The sequence below is a fragment of the Cavia porcellus genome, unplaced genomic scaffold (genome assembly GCF_034190915.1).
Source record: "Cavia porcellus strain 051 isolate PalLab524CR breed Dunkin Hartley unplaced genomic scaffold, mCavPor4.1 scaffold_1, whole genome shotgun sequence".
Taxonomy (NCBI): domain Eukaryota; kingdom Metazoa; phylum Chordata; class Mammalia; order Rodentia; family Caviidae; genus Cavia; species Cavia porcellus.
In genome coordinates, this window is record NW_026947484.1 from 231360159 (window position 1) to 231382159 (window position 22001).

Here is a 22001-nt window from a genome sequence, read left to right on the forward strand (position 1 = left end):
CCCCAGAGCAAGTGATTCAAGGGTGCCACACTGTCTTTTATGATTTAGCTCACAAGTCATTCACTGTCACTTCTGCATATCACACTGGTGGCACTGGTTAGCCCTAGTGAGTGTGGGAAGACAGTATACATGGGTGCAAATGTGAGGTGATGGGGATATATTTGAGGCTTGCAAACACCAGTGGACATTTGATTTTCAAAATAACTTGAAAGGCTCTAGACCGGGACTACTATCTCAGAGCAAGACATGCTAGCCTGGTTGAGGTTTAAGATGCTGTTTCACAGGGTAGAGACTAGTTATCAGGGCAGTCTGAGGCCACTAAGCCACCAGGAACCATGAACGGAGTTTGGGACTGAGGACAGAGAAGATGGCACAAAGGAGAGTTTTCTTTCCTGAAACTAGGTAACTGTTCCTGCTTACAAGACTTCTATTTACTGGCCTGAGGATTAAGCTTTGGTTGCTGGGATTATAACCTCACATCCTGTGTTCCTGGGACCAACCATGATGTAACTTTATTTTATATAAAGCCTTGGAATATCTACAAAATATGAACATTGCAGCATCCAAGTCACTTTGTCCATACTGTTTCACATGTGTCTCCTCTGTCACACACAAAAGTCCAATCGAGTATAAATATACATGAGCATCCGGATTGGTAGCTCTGGAAAAATGGTCATCGTGGACCCTGGTTTCTTCTGTGCTGGGAAATTCTCTCGGGTACTCAGTTTGTGTTTAGCAAGGGTGACAGCGGAGGGCACTGGGACTCTGTTAGAGGGTGATGAGCAAGCTTTCAGTCCTGCTACCATGATGAACAGGTGCTAGGTTTAAAGAATAGGTGTACACAGGGACCTGTTCAGGGAGTCAGTGGCAGAAGGGACAGAAAAACCAAGTCCCAGGTTGTCTTAGTTTGATTTCTTAGAGCCAAGTCTATCCCAAGTTTGCTCAGTAAGTGATGTATTCATCGCTGGAAGATAGCAGTTTTCAGGACAAGGGGGCATCTTGGTGCTCCCTTAGTAAAAAGTCTCAAACATCATCTCCATTAAGTCTCTGTGATTTTTCTAATTCATATTTTTGAGAGAAAAACCCATTGACTCAACCTAGCCTGGGGTTGGTTTCTCCAGATTCTGTTCACTGCTTCTCACATCAGCCATGACCATGGCCTGAAGTCCCCACAGTACTGGAATTAGTGATACTCCTGCCAACGTTGGCTGTGCACAGTCAGAAGAAAGGGCAAAGGAAGGAAAGATAAGTATCTTAGTTCACATCCTGGAAAGAAGGGAGCTTATAGTTTCAAGGATGTTAGCCAGTGGATAGCAGACCTCAGAGGAAATGTATTGTCCAGCGGGTAGAGCCTATAAGAACAAGGCTAAGAAACTGCACTTTTAGAAATTATGAGTAAGGTGTGCAGATTGGTCACAGAGACAAAACAAAAAATCATTCAATGTACAGTGGGTGATGAAAATCATGGTGAATGTTCAATTAAGAATACTGTTACAGTAAAAGACATGTTGTCATTAATCTCCCTCCAAAAGCCTCCTTCCCTCTAATCCTGTAACCCATCATTCTTGCTCCTTTCTGAAGAAGTTCTCTTTTATGGGTGCCTTTATGAAGTATGACAAAAGAAATGCAATCACTGCCACTACTGAGTGCCATCCAATGGGAAGCCAGGCTCATAAACACATCGCACTGTGTTCTTTTCTACTTTATTCACGAGTTCTGGCCGCATACATCTTCTAGCTCTTCCCCAAAGTCACCGTGACCATGAAGAGTAAATGGTTTGAGCCAGTTCAGGACATCAAGGCAGCTGAGACACAGCAACTAAAGACACTCACACAGAGGAACTTGCAGAACTGCTTCAGTAAGTGGCAAGTGTCATTGAAAGGAGGCAGAGTACTCTGAGATGGATTAATGGCAATGCGTCTTTTCGCGTAATAATTTCTTACGTAAACACAAAGCATAGTTTTTGAAACATAATTCAAGGTGAGAGGGGGAGCTCTTAAGAGAATGATTTGATGCCGTGCTGCTTTGGCTCAGTTCTTCCTAAGTAGAACCAAGTCTAAAGTCCACGTGGGCTAAGCTCAGTCAAAAGTGCTCAGTCATCCCAAGGCCTGTATTAGAAAAGAAAATAGGGACAAAGTCTCAGATAGAACCACACAGACGCAGAATGATGGGTCATATAAGACTGGCCAGTGGGAACTTCTATTCAATCATTAAGACAACTGGGACAGTCAGTTGGATTTAATCCATTGTTCAGATTGACTTGCTTACGGTCGATCAGATCCATCGTGTAGACATGGCTGAGTCCAAGGCACCAAAGCTTTCTCCTTGGTGTCTCTAAATGTTACAGGGCAGGGCACTCACCTGTCTTGGCTGAAAAGTCAGAGAACTAAATGGATCGGATACTGTATGTTGGTGTGGAGCCCTTTAAAAGACTCCTCAAATGAGTTATATTGATAACCATATTATCCAGAAAGTTTTTCTTTGGCTAAGGAAGATTCCTTAGCCAAAAAGGATATTTAAAAAGGCAAGGACACATTAGGATAGAAGCAGGTGATAAGACTACTTATTAGCGGCAGTAATAGCTCCTGCCCTTTTTCCTTAATGTGCTGGGCTTCAGCAAACAGGATTACTGTGAGACACAGTGGTGAACACTGTTTGCTTTTATTTCCTTTGCCGTTTCCCCTCCTTCTGTAGATGTGAGGTTGTTTATAGTTTCTAGGAGAGATCTGTCACTCTGTGTTGTGAAAGGTGTTTTTTTTTTTTTTTCCCTGCATTTATGCCACGTCTGATGTGATGCCTTTGGAGAGATGAGAGGAGCTGAGCGCTCTCGTTATCTCCACAATGATATTTGCAAGACTGGAAGCATGTTGAGGAGAAAGCTTTGTTTGGAGTTGGTTCCCCAGCTTGGTGGGATCCTCAGGGCACTAGTGGTGGCCAGTTTTCCTCAAGTAACTAGTTGTCTGGATCCTTTCTAGTTTATAATGCCCAGGGCAATGCTTGCAGATGTTCCCCTTCTTTGGGGACCAGTGAGGCTTTTAGTCTACCCCCTGGGCTTCACATAATAGGGTGGCTCCAGGCAGGCATTTCCTGCCAGAGTTGTGAGCAGAAATGACATGCACTATTCTAGGGTGTCCTATTTATTAATTGGTGCAAGATTCTCTGGCCTTACAAGGCTGGCTGCTCCATCAGCCCGCATCCTGGGGTTCCTCAGATGGTCAGAGCCCTCTGCCTGCCAGAAATACACATGAACTGTGAGATTCATATGTTTCACTGTTTTTAACTTACTGGTTTTCTTTGAAGCAGGGGGAGTCAAACTCTATCACTTATTTTACAAAATTATTAAAAATTATTTGTAAAAAATTAATAACCCTCCTATAATTCTGCTGTTCCAATATCTATTTTTTTTCATGCTTGTTTTTATTTTTGTAGTTTTTGCTTAGTTGTAGCATGGCATGGATTCTATTTTGTATTCTGGGTTTTAAAAATTTAATTTGATCAAGGCCCCATGATAGTAATAGCCTGAACTATTTTATTTGCCACGACATCTCTCCTGTGCACATCACACAAAAGCCAGCACACAGTAGGTACTTAATAAATAATGATTAAAATTAATATTTGATGACTTTACTTTCCTCTTAGCTTGATGAATATTAGAAGATATATATGACTGACCAGCAAACATAGGCAATAAATTCAAGTCTCAGGTTTGTCCAAAGGCAAAGACATATTTTTAAAACAATCTTTGGTTTGTTTTTTCTTTGTTCAGCGTGAGATCCAAGAGCTCTTTCTGGCTCCCTGGAAACTCGGTCTCCCGGTCCCTGTCAATCCTAAGCAGGAATTTAGACACGTGACCATCCTGCTCCTTTCTTCTAACACTGTACAGAAGCCCGGATAAATCAAGAGTTCTCCCAAGGTCACACAGACTCCGAAAAGCAAGGCTGTAATTCCAATCCTCTTTCTGAACACAAATTCTTAGTTCATTTGAGTGTATCTCCTGAGTTTCATGTCTAGCACTTGGCACAAATCAAATTACCCTGGTTGTGGGTTTCCAAGGTAAGAAACCTTTCAGGTCAGCTCTGTTTACTGATTTGGCTCTTTTTTTTTTTAACCTGTCTTATCCTTCTCCTGTTTTCCACCACCACTTCCTCCTCTTCTTCTTTCTCTTCCTCCTCTTTTTTCTCCTCCTCCTCTTTTTCTTCTTCCTCATCATTCTCCTCTTCCTGTTCCTTTTCTTCTTTCTCCTCCCTTACCCTCTCTCTCATACTTACATCTGGGTACTTAAGACTTACTAATTTGTCATTCAGGATCAGGACCAAGTCAATCAATTTATCTCAAGGCCATCAGTAAGTCAGGGTCATCTTGGCCCATGTAGTATGTAGGGTTCTTTTGGCTAGAACGCGTCCCTTTCCCGTCCTCCTGTTTGAAATTAGACCATCAGTTCTTACTTCCTTTAGCCTAGTAAATACCTATCTGTGTAGGTGACTCTCAGAAAAACCCACACTTTCTATCACATTCCAGTCTCTCAAAAACTTGGTCAGAAAAAAGTTACAATCTTCTTTTAAACATGAACAAAACACAACAGTTTAGAATCTTTGTGCAGACCAGAACTACATTTCCAAGAACTCTATTAAAAGAGTAAAATTAATTGTAATAATATCTTTCTTGGATAACCTTGCTTATCCAAAATATTCTCATTTAAATAAGTACTCAACACACAAATTACTAGTCATTTTTTCATACTAAATACTTGGACTATTGTGTGCATTTTACATTTACAGCACATTTGAGTTTGGATTAGCCATTGTTAGCTTAGTGGTCCGATAGGTTAACAACTATTATATTGAACACTGTGGATCTAAAGGGTAAATCAGAGCATGAGACTCTTCTACCCAACTATCCAGTGTCTTCTCATAGCAATCAGCACAAAAGTCAAACTCTTTACCGTGACCTTTGCAACCCTACACGAGCTGGACCCTAGCTGCCTCTCTGATTTATGTCTTCCATTCATGATATCCAGGCCACAATGACCTCTTGGTTCTCTGCATATGAAAGCCCATTGTCATCTCTGGGATTTGCACTGATATTCCTTTGCTTAGAACATTCTCTCTTAAAATCTTTGTAGATTCCCTCCTGTTCTCTAATCAGGATTTAACTACATTGTAACTTCCTGGGTGAGAGAGTCCTTCACCAACTCTAAAGCTACAGTTACAGCCCCAGCCCCTTCACCAAGTGCTCATCAGCTGTTGCAGGGCCCTGTTTAATTCTCCTCACGGCGTTTACTCTTCTCCTTTATCACCTTATATGCTTGAGTGTCCGTCTCCTATCTGGAGATGGTAAGCGCACTGGAAGGTGAGCTGCTGGATGGGAAACACTCCTGTTATCTCATTCAGAGCAATATCCTTAGAACTCGAGCAACACCCTGTGTGCATTAGATACTGAAGAAATATTTGTTACCAAATTAGTGCCTGACTTCATTAATCACATAGGTCCAGTCAGATTTTACATTTGTGGAGCATGTTTTGCCTTACATCACACTGCCTGGATTTGAAATGCTATTTTTATTATTGCATTCTTTATAAAGTATTCAATATCCCCTTGCCTAAGTTATTTGTTCATTTCCAGAAATTGAAAATCTTCAGAAGAGAGACTTGATGTCCTGGGTGTACTCCTGGCTGTTTTTTTTTTTTTTTTTTTTTTTCTTGGCATATATGGCAGTCAGATTTTATAAGGGAAAAGATTTTATATAGAACATGTAATTTATAGAATTATTTTATAACAGTCACCCAAAGAGTCAAACACAAAAAAATGCAGGAGATCTGGCCACACACTAGAGACTCAAAGAATCCAGCTGAGGGCCTGGATCCCTTGGCAGTGTCCTACACGAGTCTAGCTGAAGACCTAGAGCCCATGACAATGTCTTCCACCTGCACACCTGGAAGCCTGCAGCCTGTGATAATGTTTCATGCAGGTCAGCTTCCAAGATCTGCACTGGGAAGGCCCAAGGGTCAGTGGTGGAAGCTAGAAAGTCTGCACCAGCGGGACGAAGGATCTGTGCCAGCAGCTGAGGGATCTGCACTGGAACCAGGAAGGGATGCTCAAGGTGAGGACCAGAGCTCCCCCACAGAGAACCACAGTGACAGAAAGGACCTCGGCTTCTCTGACAGTGGGTACAGTTGAGTTCATATCAGGAAACCAACTTGCAGACTTCTCCAGGACAATTAACAACCCACCACCTTCCCCTCCGGTTCTCTGTTTATGCTGTTGGCCACAATCCTCGGGTGGGCCTCCGCACTCAGCACCACGCTGACCCAGTTCTGCGGGTGTTACAGGTTGCCCACAGTTAATTCACCACAGCACGTGTTCTCTCACCTTCCTTTACCCTCACTTCTCTTCCCGAATCATCTTCAAGATGATACAGAGCAGCCCCATATATTTTGGTTGTCTTGAGGACTTCCACAGTCTATGTGAGCCACTCCTACCTCTTGTGTCTCGCGGTAATTTGGGCTTTCAGCTTCTCCTGTCCTTCTTTGTCCACCTCAGTCCATCTCTCCCCATTCATTTCCTCTCTTGTGAAGTCACTCGGGGATGCTGGGCTTCCTACTCATGCATCTAGGTTCAAACCAGGTAACAAATTTGGTGCTTATATACCCTTTTTACTGAGTCTTCTTCTTCTTCTTCTTCTTCTTCTTCTTCTTCTCCTCCTCCTCCTCCTCCTCCTCCTCCTCCTCCTCCTCCTTCTCCTCCTCCTCCTCCTCCTCCTCCTTCTCCTCCTCCTTCTTCTTCCTCTTTCTCTGCTGCTGCTGCTCCTGCCAGATCCTGCTATGTAGTGTAAGCTGGTCTCAGGCTCACTTTATAGCGCAGGCTGGTCTCAAACTTCCAACAGTTCTCCTACCTCAGCCTCCAGGAGGTACTCTTCTTGAGCTTTGTAATTGGTAAAATAGATGTTATTTCCCCTCATAGTGTTAGCATATTAAATGAGCTATTACATGAAAATTACTTTGTAATACACTGAGCCAGTGTAAGTGCCTGAGACAAATTAACTGCCACAGGTCTCCCTTTTTGTCTTTCTGTATTTCCCCTCTTGCTGTTAACTCCACTTTTCTATCCCCTTTCCTGTTGGTGATGATGATAGGGGATAAAGGTGTCAAAATTACAGCTGCAGGCGTGATGAGAAGCCTAACTTGTCCCCGTGGGGTGTGTAATCTTTGGAAGAAAAGATCATTGGTTTGGATCCAACTCTGTTATTTACTTGCTGTTTGACCTTGGACAAATTATTTTGCCCCTCTGAACTTGGGTGTTTTGTCTCTGTAATGGAAATAATAATATATATCTTCCCCCAAAGGCCACTGTGTGATGTGACACATGCACACAGACACAGAAACACACAGAGAGACACACACATAGATACACATTCATAGATGCATATGTATAGTACTTGACAGATTGCCAGTGTTAATTCTGTCTTAACAGTCATCTAATAAAAAAGGAATGCTGTTTTTGAGATTTATATAATTCAATCTATAGGGAAAGACATTTTTCTTTTCTTGGGACAAATCTGAGATAATTTATAAAGACATGAGAGTTAATTGAGACCCCTGTGTCCATGAGATGCAAAAGCATTTTGAGGGAAGATGTTAAACCTTGGAAACACATATTAAATTTCAAGTCTCTGCAGCCCCCTAGTGGCCACCGATTTCAGCAACTGATCCGTGGTCATTGACAAATTACTGAGTCAATTTGCCTTTGAACAAGACCTAGAGACATAAGGATAGAGTGACGAGTAAAAAGGGCTGGCATTTAGCCTTCTTCATACTTTAAATAGAAATTTATTCTTTTATCAGTGTGCACACCGGCAAAAGCTGATGAAAATCCAAAAATATATGTGCACATATGAGGAAAGTACTAACCTCCAAACTCCTTCTTTTTTTTTTTTCCTCCCTTGTATTCTTCACCAAGAAAAGAGCATTATTTCTTCTCTTTGGGTCAGGTAAATCTTTGCCCTTAAACTTGTAAACTCAGTACATCCTCTCTGAATGCCAGGCAGAGGCCAGATGCTTGTCAGTCTGTGAGTTGCAAGCACTGTGACAAACATACAGCTACAAGCAAGTCATTCTGAGAAGCGATGTCTTTTGTTATTAGGTCTTCCACAAGCCAAAGGGGATACCATAGAGCTGTAAGAACCCAGCTTCTAAGAGCATCAGTCCCTGGAGGCTGCACCTGCTGTGGGGCTGTGAGCACATTACTAAGGGAAGAATGTTCCGCCCTCCGCTGTGCCTGAGACTGAGCATGCATCTCTGTGACCTGTCATGCTTTGAGCCTCAAGGAGGATCTTACCTAGCTCCAGAGTTAACACAGGGTCTGACAATCAGCCTTTGCAAAGAAGAAACTGAGGGACTTGTGTGAACCAAAGACTGTAGTTTTATCTGTAAACTCAATGAGCTGCTTGGTATCACATAGGCAGTATGTGAATTCAGTGCTGGGAGCTCTCTAAGGTCGAAAGGAAAGGAAGAACTGACACAGAGCCCTCAATTTACAAATGAGGAGGGGAAAAAAAAAGCCTGGGCATCTGAACTGTCACTCCCAAGACGGTTGGCAATAGTGTCTCATCATGCCATCATTGTGTCTTCCAGTCGCCTCTGTATCTCTTTGGCCTGTTGATAGGTATGAAGCAGTAGTGGAGAGCTTATGAGTAAGGGCCTTGAGTCACATTAGGGCTGTATGATCCGGGGAATAACACATTGTCTGTGACTCAGTTTCCTCATTAGTAAAATTGGAATTAAAAATATTTACAATGGCCTGGGGTTGTGCACTCAGGAAGTGTTTGTGTAGTATGCCAGGAGAGTGTGGGTTCAATCCTCAGCACCATGCATGTGCCTTCCAGACGCTGGAGGAGAGGGCGCATGTTCAGGCACCATTCTGAGAAACGAAGTGGCAAACAGCTGTCAGAAATGTTATTTTTTCGTAGCTGAAGAATAACTCTGCAAGACCGTGGCCAATCCCCGCCTCTCTCCCCTTCCCCGCTGCCAACTTTTCCTGGTGTGCGGAAGGCCGGATCGAAAGGTTCCCAGAAATGCGCTCGAATACCGGGAATCGGGAATTTGTGTCTCAGGGCACCAAATACAAGCGGTTCTTGGATTGGCAGCGTGGCGTTGCCACCCCGTTCCTCCTTTCTTAGCCTTGTCTCCTTTTATTCTGGAACCTGATTCTTAAAAATCAGAGCAATTTAATCTGCTAAGCGAATAATTAGGATGAGGGCTTGATTGCAAAGTCCTCCTCCAGTTCTCCCGTTTGTTCAAAACCCGCTTCTGTGCACCCAGCAGTTTAAATAGGGCAAAGAATCTAGAGAAAGGGGAGGAAGGGCAGGAAGGAGGGAAGGAGAGGGATTTACCGAGGGAGGGCGGGGCGCGAGCGGTGCTTTTCTCAATGAATACCGAGGCCTCTGCAGATTTGCATAGGGGCCGACCTCGCCGCGTCATTGGTGGACGGGCGCGGGCGGGGCGGGGCGGGCCGGCTGGGGCCGAGCCGCGGCGCGGAGTTGGCGCGCGAGCCCCGCCCCCGCGCGGCCCCGCCCCCTCCCGGCGCGCGCTCGCGGCTCCTCCAGCTGCAAGTGGCGGGCGCCCGGGCAGATGCGATCCAGCGGCTCCGGGAGCGGCGGCGGCGGTGGCAGCTGACGACCTCTGCCGCCTCTATCCGGGGTGTCGCGGGGCACCGAGACACCTTCCCACCGCCTTCTGGCCGAAGACCCGAAGCCACCGGCGCGGAGATAGGTGAGCCGAAGGCGAGATCCCGGCCTCCCTGCGCTGGATGCTTCCACTCCGCGGCCGCCGCCGGGGCGGCCCTGGAGCCTGCGAGCGAACTCCTGGGAGCCGAGGCGCGGGCCACGGCGAGGACGCCGCAAACTTGCGCGCCGGCGGCTGCAGCCTGAGCCTCTCCACCGCAGCGGCAGGACTCGCACTCACGCCCAGAAGTTCGGGGGGCGGTGCAGTCGCCTGGGGGCGTGCGCGGTAGCAATCCTCTCCCGCGATTCTTAACCCAGACCCCGGGCAAGGAGATCAGAGGAGCGGAAAGGAACCGCAGGAGGTGGCCAGGACAGCAGACACCTGCTCAAGGCCGAGGCTTCCAGCCGGGAAAGTTGCAAAGGATTGGAGGCTGCCTGGAGGACAGACAGACCCCAGCTCCGGCCGCGGGGGGCAGGAGAGGACAGCGCCCGGTTGCCACCTCCCTTCCAGCGTAGTAGTTTCTAGTCTGGGAGCACAGCGAGCTACAAACGGGGGCGCGGCACTTGGCTTGGCGAGCGAGAGGCGCGGGGTCCAGCTGTTGAGTCCAGACAGCTTCAGTCTCTGGACTCCCGCCTGGCTCCCGGCTCCGTCTTATTCAGACCGCAGCTAGGGTAAACCTAGAGACTCGGTTGCGCACGGTGCCCCAGGGACAGGTGGGAAGAGCCCTTCAGGATCAAGGACTATTCGAAGCCCTTCCTGTTTGGGGGAAAGCTGGGGGTGAGGCTGGGCTCCCCAGAGTTTGAGACTAGTTCAAACAGCTCTGCTCTGGCGGGATGGCAGCCTTGCGTCTCCTGTGGCTCCTGCCACTGCTCTCTGCGGTAGTCTCGGGCTCCGGGGCCTCGCCTGGCCATCGCGCGGGGTCACCGGCTGCAGGGCCGCCGCTGCAGCCCCGGGAGCCGCTCAGCTACTCGCGCCTGCAGAGGAAGAGCCTGGCGGTGGACTTCGTGGTGCCCTCTCTCTTCCGCGTCTACGCCCGCGACCTGCTGCTACCGCCGCCATCTCCCTCGGAACCGAACACTGGCCGCCCGGGAGAGAGTGGCTGGCTGGCTCTCGACTGCGCACCGCTGCTCAGGCTGCTGGGGTCGCCGTCTGGGGTCTCCGGGACAGCGGGCGACACCTCGCCGTCTCCAGCAGCGGCGCCGACGCTGTCCAGGGTGCTGAAGGGCGGCTCGGTGCGCAAACTCAGGCGCGCCAAGCAGCTGGTGCTGGAGCTGGGCGAGGAGGCCATCCTTGAGGGCTGCCTTGGGCCCCCAGACGAGGCGGCTGTGGGACTGCTCCAGTTCAACCTCAGCGAGCTGTTCAGCTGGTGGATTCGCCACGGCGAAGGGCGACTGAGAATCCGCCTGATGCCCGAGAAGAAGGCGTCGGAAGGAGGGAGAGAGGGAAGGCTGTCCGCGGCGATCCGCGCCTCCCAGCCCCGCCTTCTCTTCCAGATCTACGGGACCGGTGAGCAGCTCCCGCTAGAGCGCGTTGGGATTTGCGTTCTCACTTACACGGATTTATGACCACTGTTAACCAGTCCTTTCTCTCACGCTCCTTTCCCCAAACCTCAGCTTCCTAATCCCCTTTCTTCATTCCCAAAGTTAGACGTTTGTCCTTGAGCGCAATCACTCTCCAAGGGCCTTCTTTTCTTTTTAGTAACCAAGTTGTGGAAAAGTTTTTCACTTTTGGCAGAATTTCTTCTTTTACTGAATTACAACAGATCCAAACTAAAATTGGATTCCTTCCTTTCTGGCTCCGAGAATGGCTGAAATGCTCCTATTACTTTTAAATTCCAGCTGAGTACAGTACTAGATGAAACCATTTGCCCTCCTCCCTCTCCCTTGTCCCCCTTCCTGGTCATCCCATATTTGGAAAATGCAGTGTAATTTCCCAGAGAAGATAGAACTCCTCTTTACATTGAGCCCCCCCCCCCCCATTGCAGTTTCTTCCCAAGTGCCGGGTTGCCCAGGACATGCCTCTTCTTTGGTTGATCCATTCTGCTACCTTCTCCCACTTCCTGCCTTCTTTGCACTCTGATTCTCATTCTTCTTCTTAGATGTCTTGGGAGACCCCCAGAGAACTCATGGAACAAGAGACAGGAAGAGGTGTGGTGAGAAGGGAGAAAGTTGTAAAAATGGTCTTGCTTTGGGGAAATCACTGTCAAGTCAGGGAGAAGCAATGGGTGGCTTCTCTGGTTTTCTTTCCCTTCTCCTCCTCCTGCTTTTGCCTCCTCTTCTCAGCTTGAATGTCTGCAATAGCAGCTCTTGGTGATAGTCTCTGGCAGGCCTGTTTCACTGCAGATCTCCCTGCTGGAGATGCCTGAAGTGACGTTTTTGTTTCATTTACTTCCTTGTTTCCTGCTACAGGCACTGACTTGGGGGCACATATTTCTAACTCTTCCCATAGTAACCTTTCACTGGAAAACCAGGTGGTTTTGAATGGATGTTTCTCTTGTAAGACTGCTGGGGAAGAACTTGTGAATAAAACATACAATGTAAATGAATGAGAGAAGCACGTAAGAGAAATCATGTTTTTTAAAAAGCCTACAGTAATTCCATTGAGCAAACCCAGCTTCTTTTCTATCATTCTCATCATCAGAAATAAATGAAATTCTTATGCTCCACTGGTTACTAATGTCTAATATTAATTGGATGGGAAGTATTGAAAAAGGTCCATTGTAGAGCTACAAGGATCTCCTTTGCTTGTTCCAACACATACATACTCCCACACACATTCAAGACTCTGGTGCAGCAGAAATACTGAGGAGCAGATGTTCCTCAGTCATTGCACAGAAAATATGCTAGTGTGTAGTCTCCAAGGAAAGGAAAACAGCCTGGATGCATATTTCAGCACTGGCACTAGTGGCACTGGCACGTAAAGTGACCCCTTGTGATCATGCTGGAATTTATATAGTTCACATCGAAAGACGGGGTCTGATGGGCTTGATGGTGCCTTCAGTGAACAGAGATGGGAGAGCGATCACCATCATTCTACAAAGGATAGTTTTGTAAGAAACAGCTGGGTTTTAATGTCATTGTAGCTTCTGTGGTTTATACATGAAACTCTCTCTTAGTACCCAACATTTTTGTAATAAACATAAAAATCACTTCTCTGCAAATTCAGATTTTTTTCCACTTCTAAATCTTTGAGCATTTCTAGAGTTGCCCGTCAGCTCTTGTTAAATGACATAGGACCCAGCACTGTGCTGTTGTCACATACTGGTGACAGACAAAAGGGGTCCTTTTTAAAATATATCTCCAGACTTACCAGTTACATGTGGGCAGGTTTCAAGAAGCTACCAATCACCAATATAATGCATTTGAAAAATATACTACCCCAGTCAAGTTCTCCATGGGGATTTGAAGCTGCTGAGTGGGGGAGCTTCATGTAGAAAGGAGTCTCCTCCAAGAACTGCTTTGCTATTGACTATTGGGAAATCATGAACATCCCAAGTCCTACTTAGTTGCGTGGTCCATTTGGCAACTGGACCAAGCTCTTATGCAGCATTTGACACATCTAGCAATGCTGTTTTCAGGAAGAGCCAGGATTCTGCCACTAAAAGGCCAGAAATTTTGGCCAAGCGTTTTTCAACAGGATTAGGATCAAATGGTTATTGATGGTCTCAAATAAGACACTAAGTGTAACTGAATGAGCTCCCCATGACCTCAAGAGAGACAGACAGCTCACTGAAAAGCACTTCAGCCATTGTGGTGATCACACTTGGAAGAGGCTGGTTTCTCTTCTCTCTGAGGACATATGCTATCTGCAGCTGGGCATCTGGCCTTGCAGGGCTGGCCTTTTGCTTTTCAAATGCCTTCCAGCCTCATTCACATAGAGTCTCCATTGCAGCACTTCCCATGGAGCAGACGTACCCTACCATAGTGTGTTCCATGTTTGGGGCGACATTTATTATTGTCATTTCACTCATTTTCTCATGTGAAATTTAAGCCTAAATTCTGCCACTTGGATTGATTTTGCTATTTATCATCTTTGGAGAGATTGGCTTATTCTCTTTATATTGGCTCTAATTTATAGACAGTGTCTAAAACTCTTCTATGGCATAGGATCTTCATTATACAAAATAAAAGTAGACAGAACTCAGCTATTTTGTTCTGCTTCTGCCCAAGGGACTGGCAGTCTACTAGAAGGCTACAACCATGCTTATGGGGCTATTTGTGGGGAACAAAGAAGGGAATGGTCTTCCTGCCATATCTTGCAGAGAGGCGCCTACAGCAGCCCATTTGTCTCAGACTGAAATAGCTTCTTAAACTTGAGCAGGATTGAGGATGGGGCAAAGTGGAAAAGCCCCCAGTTAGAACAAAGGAGGACCATTGTATTGCTTGTGGTGTTGGGCTGTCCGGAAGGACCAAAGAATGCCTGGAGGGTCTTATATTGAATGACATGCATACAGTTTTCCTGTTCAGATTTCCATGGATTGATAAATAGAATAATCATTTCAAAGTCAAAAACAGTTCCCTGAGCACATAAACAGAGAATCAGTAGAGAGGCCGTAGCTGGGAGCCTATGAATGGTGATGCATCCCATTCCTCTGGTTTATATCCTGGTTTGATGTTTTGAAATCTGCTTCTGCCATCCCCCCAGGCAAAGGTGTAGAGGATGTTGTGGGATAGGAGAACCTGTTTCCCCATGTACGCAGGAAAGGGCGTGTATGACTTGGGATTTTTACATATACAAAAGGTCTGAGCAATTTAGGGTAGATGTATGCAATGCGATACACAGGAAGTTTGACCTCACGTATCTGTCAGTCCTTCCTATTCCATTTCTAGAGAGGACAGAGAAAGTAAGGAAAGATATAGAGAAAATTGGAACTCCCAGGGTGGATATCAGTTATTGGAGGTGAACTGGGAGAGTTGGAATTAATCCAGAGAAGAGCAGAGAGCTGATTTAAGAGTTGAAGGGACTGATTTATGATGAAAGATGAAAAAAATTAAATATATATGGCTGAGCTAAGTGGTGATGAAGGGAAAGCCATGGCAACAATCTACAAATCTCTGAGGAAGGAGACTGGCAGTGAAAGAGAGGAGTAATTTAGCGCGGTCCATTGAAGTAATAAGATGATACTTGCAGAAGGAAACTTCAGGTTAGATATCAAGGAAGCTTATTTTCTGAAACTGATATTCCTCTGCCTATGGAATGGAATTCTAAGGGATCGGGGAGGCAGGTGAGATGTGGGTCAGACAAGCCAGAGCATTCATTATTAAAATGTTCTATATTTTCAGATGCCATGAAGCCATGACAAGAAAGCTAGAATGGGAATGGAGTAGGAATCAGGGTTTCTGGATATAATTCAAAAGGCTTTGAGCACTGGTGTTTTCTGGGAAAAAGAAAAGAGTTGCTTATGTATCTTTGAAGTTGGTGAAAAATGTAGGAATTTTGTTAGTAGACAAGCACGGTAGTACACAACTGTAATCCAGCAGTCTGTGACACTGAGGCAGGAGGATACAAGTCTGAGCCCAGGCTGGGCAATTTAGTGACACAGTGACATCTTGCCTCAAAATAAAAAAATAAAAAGGATTCAGATATAGCTCACTGTGAAGACCTTGGGCTATATAAACCCCCAATACTGCCCCAAATTAAAAGAATATTGTTAGTAAAAATTTTTTTTTGAATTTATTGAATTTATCCTTTCTTACCACAAGATTAAGCATAGAATTTTTTTGGGTGGGGTACAAACTGTCTGTCTAGTGTGTATGTGGGGGTGCGCTCACCTGGGAGTCAGGTGTCTAAGATGCATCTAAGAGGGGGGCTGAGTCATTGCACAGAAAAGGAGACCTCTCAGAAGTTGAAAAGATGAGATCATCTTTAAACTCAGCGGACACCTACTTGAAGATTCTTTGAAATGTTGAGCATATATCTGGCCATTAGAAAGATGACATTCGCCCACAGCCGATTTAATATTTCACAAGTTTACAAAACGGAAAAAAAAATCTGTGATGGGCTTGTGTGGCCAGTGCTGGAGGAGAATGTTATCATTAATAAAAGTGAATATCTTCGTAAGGGATTGTTCTGCTGAAGGACAGGAGGGACTGACCCAAGAGGGTAGGAAGAGCTGGATCAGCGGAAGCTCCAGCCTGCCACCCCTCACTTCATGGGAATTTGGCCAACTGGACCCTTACATGGCATTTTGCCTTCCTTTGTAACCATTTTTAATGTCCTGTTACAAATATAAGGACTTTTACAATATAAAACACTTGCACATTTATTGTTTCTATTAATCCTACAATAGTCAGGGCAAGTATTCCCTTTGTTTTATAAGTAGAGTCACTGGAACCCAGCTGTTTGATAACTCTTCTTCCAAGGTCATGAGAGTACAAAGCAGTAAACCTGGAGATTCATTTTTGTGTTGAGACATTATGAGGCACTAGATGCTGTGCTGTGTTGGAATCAAAACCATATTTTCCCTTGCCTTCAAATCAGGGTCCTTTCCACTGAAGGAATCAGTTCAAGACATAATGCAAATTGTGAACAACTAAGACATAACACAAATTGTGAACCACTAAGACATAAACAGATGAGACCTTTTTGTTATGCAGGCCAGAAGACCCTGTAACAAATAGTTGGTAGTCAGGAGCCATGACTTGGAATAGTTCCTTAAAGTCTTTGAGAGCCAGTTGTATCACTGTAAAAATCGGGGTAGTAATAGTTCCTAAGCGTAGTAATAATTCAAGGTATTGTCATGGAGATTAAATTAGAAGATGTGTGCAAATCTATAGTGCAAGGCCCAAATAATGATAAAGTGCCCCTTCAGTATGAAATGTTATGGCATTTCTTACAACAGCAACTCTCCAGCATCCAGTCAGCAAGCTGTGCATGCTACATCTTAGTCTGTCTGAATGGTCCCATCTGGAGCTGTGTAATCTCTGGGTGTGGCTGCATATGGTGACCTTGGCAGTGGTAGCGGTGCTGTGTTTTCTCCATGCAACTAATTTCTCACTTCCAAGATAGGCAAGGTAGGGTCCATGGGGAGGGAAGAGAATGGGTACCAGGGTAGTTTTTATCATCTCACTTCTTTTCCCCAGAAATATGGAAGAGAAGGAGGACTGAAGTGTAGGGTTTTTATTTCATTTTCATAAACATATGTCTTCATAAGTTTCTTACCTTGCATTCATTCCAAAGAGTCAAGCAGCATATTGACCATCTAATTATTTTGTTTTCCTTCAGAAAGAAACTAAGCATTGAACTTTATGAAAGCTAGTACTGAGGAAAAGAAAGAGACATCGTGGAACAGTAGCTGTCAAGTGGTGGAACTTCTTTCATTCAAAATGATTTGTCCAGTCCAAGATCTGAACGCCCAGAGAGGTTCTGGAGCCCCGGTCTTTAGTAGCTCCTTTATTCTAATTAGCAGAAGCTAAGCCCTTCTCTGTCTGGCCATTCATTATCAAGTGAAGGACACAGCGAGAGATATAAAATACCAAGTGGTTATATGAAGCCATTACTATCGGTTCAACCATTGATGTCCTATAGAGACATGTAACCCGGGGACTTGTGGGGAGGCTTCTCCAGGAAGGTGTATCAACCTAAAAAGGACTGCTAAGCATCCACACAACACTAAATAGGTGATTTTTTTTCTCATAGCTAAACTATTGGTTAAAAGATGCACATGGACATCATTTCCACCTGGGAGCAGATAAAGAATGGGGCGTGTTGGCGAGGATGGTGGTAGGTACAGAGGTCACATGGAAAGAGCTGAGAAGTTATCAAGGTCCTGTGGTTGCTTTCTCTTTGAGCCATTATGTTGGCCGCTGGTCCCTGCTGCCCCCACTCTTTCTCTGCCTTGTAATGGCACAGGTAAGGTCTGGCTATGAAATAGAGAAGGAGCGAGAAGAATCCCCCAGGACCCCTTTTGGTGAGGTGAATTTCTCAGAACAACTTGTTTTCCTGTTAGACGATTTTAAAATGAATTTTCTAGTAGTCTATTCTGAGCTTGGTTTCACTTGACAATATATTGTACATGTTTCAGAAAGCAGGAGGTCCCAGAACAGCTCAGGAGACCTCCCTTAGGACAGACACATCGATGACCTTGGTTAATTAGGTTTTTGTTCCTTGCACCTGACCGTTCTGGCTGGGTAACAACAGGCACCTGTACAGGGAGGGAATAGAATTCCTTAGAGGAAGGAAAAGACTAAAGAGAAGGTATGGAAAATGTTTGAGCTCAGAGGACAAGTAAAATGTAGACAGGTTTAAAGAAATTAGACAATAATCCAAAGAAAACCAGAAGCACTTTAAACCATTGATTCTTCTTCTTTTATTCATGTTTCCTGGGAACATAGGTTCAAAAGAGAGGACAAGAGTCCTTTACAGACTATGTGCAGGTCTTCAGTCCTGAGGATTAAGGTAAGCGCTCTGCAGAACTCTGAATTAGGAGCTAGAATATTTGGATTCTCATAGAGAATTTGCCTTTTGTTAGCATCTCTTTTGAACTTGCTGATTTTCTGGGTCATTGTTCCTAAAGGAGATAATACAGATTTCGTCACAATTGCCTTGTGGAATTGTCATGCGCATTGTAAGAGATGATCTATGTGAAAACTCCAGTTTGGATTATTCTAAAATAAACAGAGAAGGCATCAGAAAAAAATGAATTGAACCAGTTTAAAAAAAGAGTGCTGAGATTTGGGCTTCACTCATCTTTGTTTTCAGCCAATACTGGGCATTAGAAGCAGCAGAGTTTGAGGCAGGCTTGGGATTCAGTTAATGGCTTGGCACCTTTGAAAAAAGGTTGTATTCTCTCTCCACAGTTTCCAGAAATGATGTTCTTGACTCAAAGTCAATTTTCCTAATTCCAGACAATTCCACCAGTGAATCCATATGAGAGTAAACCACAGAAACTTTGTTAATTACATATATAACATCAATATAATCACAACTTAGATAAATGCCATATACAGAATAATCTCTTGCCCCCCAGAAAGTTTTCTCCAATCTTTTTCCAATTTGTATCTACCCCTGACTCAAGGTAATCATCTTTCTGATTCTTACATCATGAATTAGTTGACTATACTTGAACTTCATGTGGATCGAATCATACAATCTGCCTTCTTTTGCATCCAGCTTATTTACTGAATGTGATTTCTATGACACGTGGTTTTATATAACAGTATTCTTTCCTCTTTTATGGCTGTCTGGTACTGGACACACCCTTTGTCTGAGACACACCCTTTATCAATTAATTTTCTTCTTTTTTTCCTAAGAAGGAGTTGGGTCAGTGGGAGATCACTGGCAAAATAAAATCCACCCCAAGTCATACATAGACTACACTACAGATCTGGCATGGGGGCCCCACTCTGTCATTTATTGGACCATGTATATTAGTTTTCTGTTCCTTATTCTTTTCCTAATTCTGTAGGAAAAGGAGGAAAAATACTACCCAACTCCCAGGATTATTGTGAGAATTAAATGAGTTAAAGCTTGTAGAAGGTTCTAATCTGTAGTCAGTGCTCAACCGGTGCTAGTTTCTTCTCAAGCTCTTGGTTAATTTTTTGCCTTGCCTTTTCATCCCTTAGTTTAGAAACAAAATAAATGCTTCAAAAAAATCTTCCTGTAGCAGAGAAGGGAAGCCTTCGCACGTGAAGTCATTGGTCCGAAGGAAATGTAACAGCAAAGGTCACTGTAAATTACATGTAATGAATTTTAATAAATAGCTTTATTTGTATATAATTTTTACTAAAATATTTTATATCCAATTTAAAATTAACAGAAATAGTCTATTAATCAACAAATCATTTTTTAGACAGGGTCTCACTATGCAGTTCAAGCTGGCCTTGAGCTCACTTTGTAGCTCAGGTTGGTCTCAAATTTGTATTGATCCTCCTGCTGCAGCCTCCTGAGTGCTGGGATTACAGGCTTGTACTACCATGCCTGGTTTATTAAATAATTTTTAAAACTCTTTAGTTTTATAGTAAAATCAATTTAAAAAGAATACTTTCTGTGCCCTTGTAGATGGGACAGGAAACATTGGACAGAAACAAAGCTTCATTTGCATAGAAAGACAGCAAAAAATTAGAATAAACTGGGCATGGTGGTACAAGTATATAATCCCAGCAGTCTGGGAGACTGAGGCAAAAGGATTACAAGTTTGAACCCAGCCTGGGCAACTTAGTGACTTAGTGCTGTCTGAAAATAGATGACTAACTAAATCAATAAAGGGCTGGGAATGCCTGGGATTCAATAGCCAGTGCTATCCAGTAGTGCAAAGAGAGAGAGAGGAGGGAGAGAGAGACAGACAGACAGACAGACAAAGAGAGAGAGAGAGATGAATGAGAGAAATGTATATGAGATATGAGTTCATCCAAGAAAAATCAAGAATTGCCTTCTGGACACTGAGATAATTAAATATAGAAAAAATCAAAACAATGATAGAGAACAAGGTAGGAGGATAGGAATTGCTTGAGTATTTTTATCCTAGAAGGGTTCTGACCTGGTGTTAAAATATGCACTCTGAATTTATGTAAATATAATTCATATATGATAACTACACAGTTTGATTTGTTTGATAAATGCATCCCCTTGTGTGATCACCAGCCTAATTAGGATATAGAACATTTCTGTCAATCCCTAAAAGATTCTTTTCAACCTCTTGCAATGAACCCTTGCCCTTTCTGTCCCAGGAAACTTCTGATTTGATTTCTATCTCAGTGGATTAGTTTGTGTGTTCTGAAGCTTTATGTGAATAGAACCACACAGCATATTCCCTTTTGCACTTTGACAAATGTTTTCGGGATTTACTTATGTTGTTTTATGTATTAGTAGTTATCCCATTGTATGGATACACAAGTATTTTTCTACCAGCCATTGACTAGTGGAAATTTCTAGTTTTCAGATCTTATGAACTATATTTTTTGGACAAGTTATATACACAGTGGATACACAAGCCATTTTACATCCATTGTAGAATTGGTGGGTCACACAGTAAACACATGTGTGACTTCATGAAAAACTGCCTGCTTTTCAAAGAGGTTGTATCACCCTACACTCCATCCAGGAAGGATCAGAGTTCCACTTGTTCTGCATTCTCAAAGATGCCTGGTAGTGCCAGCGAGCTGGGGTATCTCCTTATAGTTTTAATTTGCATTTCTTTCATATTGACTGTCTAACATCGCATAATAAACCACACCAAAATGTAGTGGCTTAAAATCATTGATCTTTCATCGGAATTTGGAAAGCTTGGCGAGGTGATTTTGCTTGAAATCTTTTCAGAGAGTGCAATCAATACCAGACAAGAGCAGAATCATTTTCCAGCTGGACTGAGGTGCAGGTTCCCATAAGAAGGGGACTGCTCATAGGGACAGCCAGCTCCGGCTGGCCAAGGAAGCCAGATGGCAGCCCTTCCCCTGGAAAGGGTGATCGAACACCCTCAGTCCGATACCTGGCTTCCCTTGGAACATGCATCTACTAAGATCACATTGATTTTTCTCTTTATTTTGGGAATGTGATGAATTTCATTGTTTGATTTTCAAACATGGCATCAGCTTGTAGCATCAGGATAAACCCCACATGGCCATTATGTATTATACTTCTTTTTAAAATTTTTATTTTAAAAAGCAAAACAGAAAAAAGGATAGATACGATGCAGAATTTTTAAAAAGTAGCTTACCTATCACTTTCTTGTTATCTCCATCCTGCTATAATTACTTAGTATTTTTTTCAGTTTAAATTTTTCATTTGAAATAAATTATTTGTATTTCTCTGCTGACAACTATCTTTGCATCCATTTTTTCCAGTGAGTTTTTTTTTTTTTTTTCACCACTTACAACACAATTAAAACAGTTCCTTCTAAGTCTCTGTCTGAAAGTCCCAACATCTGGGTTACTTTATTATTGCTATCTGTGGATTTTCCTTCCCCCGAAGCTGTGGTCACATTTGTATGGGGGGAGCCCACTCTCTGTGCAGACAGTAAGTTTAGAATGCGCACCAGAAGTGCTGAACATTGTGTTCCTTGGTCTGACCCTAGGGTGGGGCTTGAAACTTCCTTTTACTCTCCAGTCTTTTAGTGCTGATCCAAAGGGAGCCAGAGTCCTGGATTCAATAGCCATTGTTGTCCAATGCTGCAAAGAAAGAGGGAGCGAGGATAAGAGAGAGAGAGGGAGGGGGGGAGCAGGGATGGGAGGGGGAGGGAGGAAGAGAGAATGTTATGGGAGGGACACAAGTGGGGTGTCCCTGGGACACTTCCCTCAGAGGATTAGCATAGGTCCTTCTTTAGTTCTCTTCTCTTAAAGATTTTCT

General features: G+C 44.0%; 1 protein-coding gene across 1 annotated transcript in view; it reads left to right on the forward strand.

Annotated features, from left to right (window-relative positions):
* Positions 1–9592: 9592 nt before the first annotated feature.
* The window catches only part of Alk (ALK receptor tyrosine kinase), a 715373-nt gene continuing 702964 nt past the window's right edge, over positions 9593–22001 (forward strand). The window contains exon 1 of the mRNA XM_063230372.1: positions 9593–11225. Coding sequence (XP_063086442.1) covers positions 10553–11225 — 673 coding nt within the window. The 5' untranslated portion in view covers positions 9593–10552. The remainder of the gene's footprint in view (positions 11226–22001) is intronic.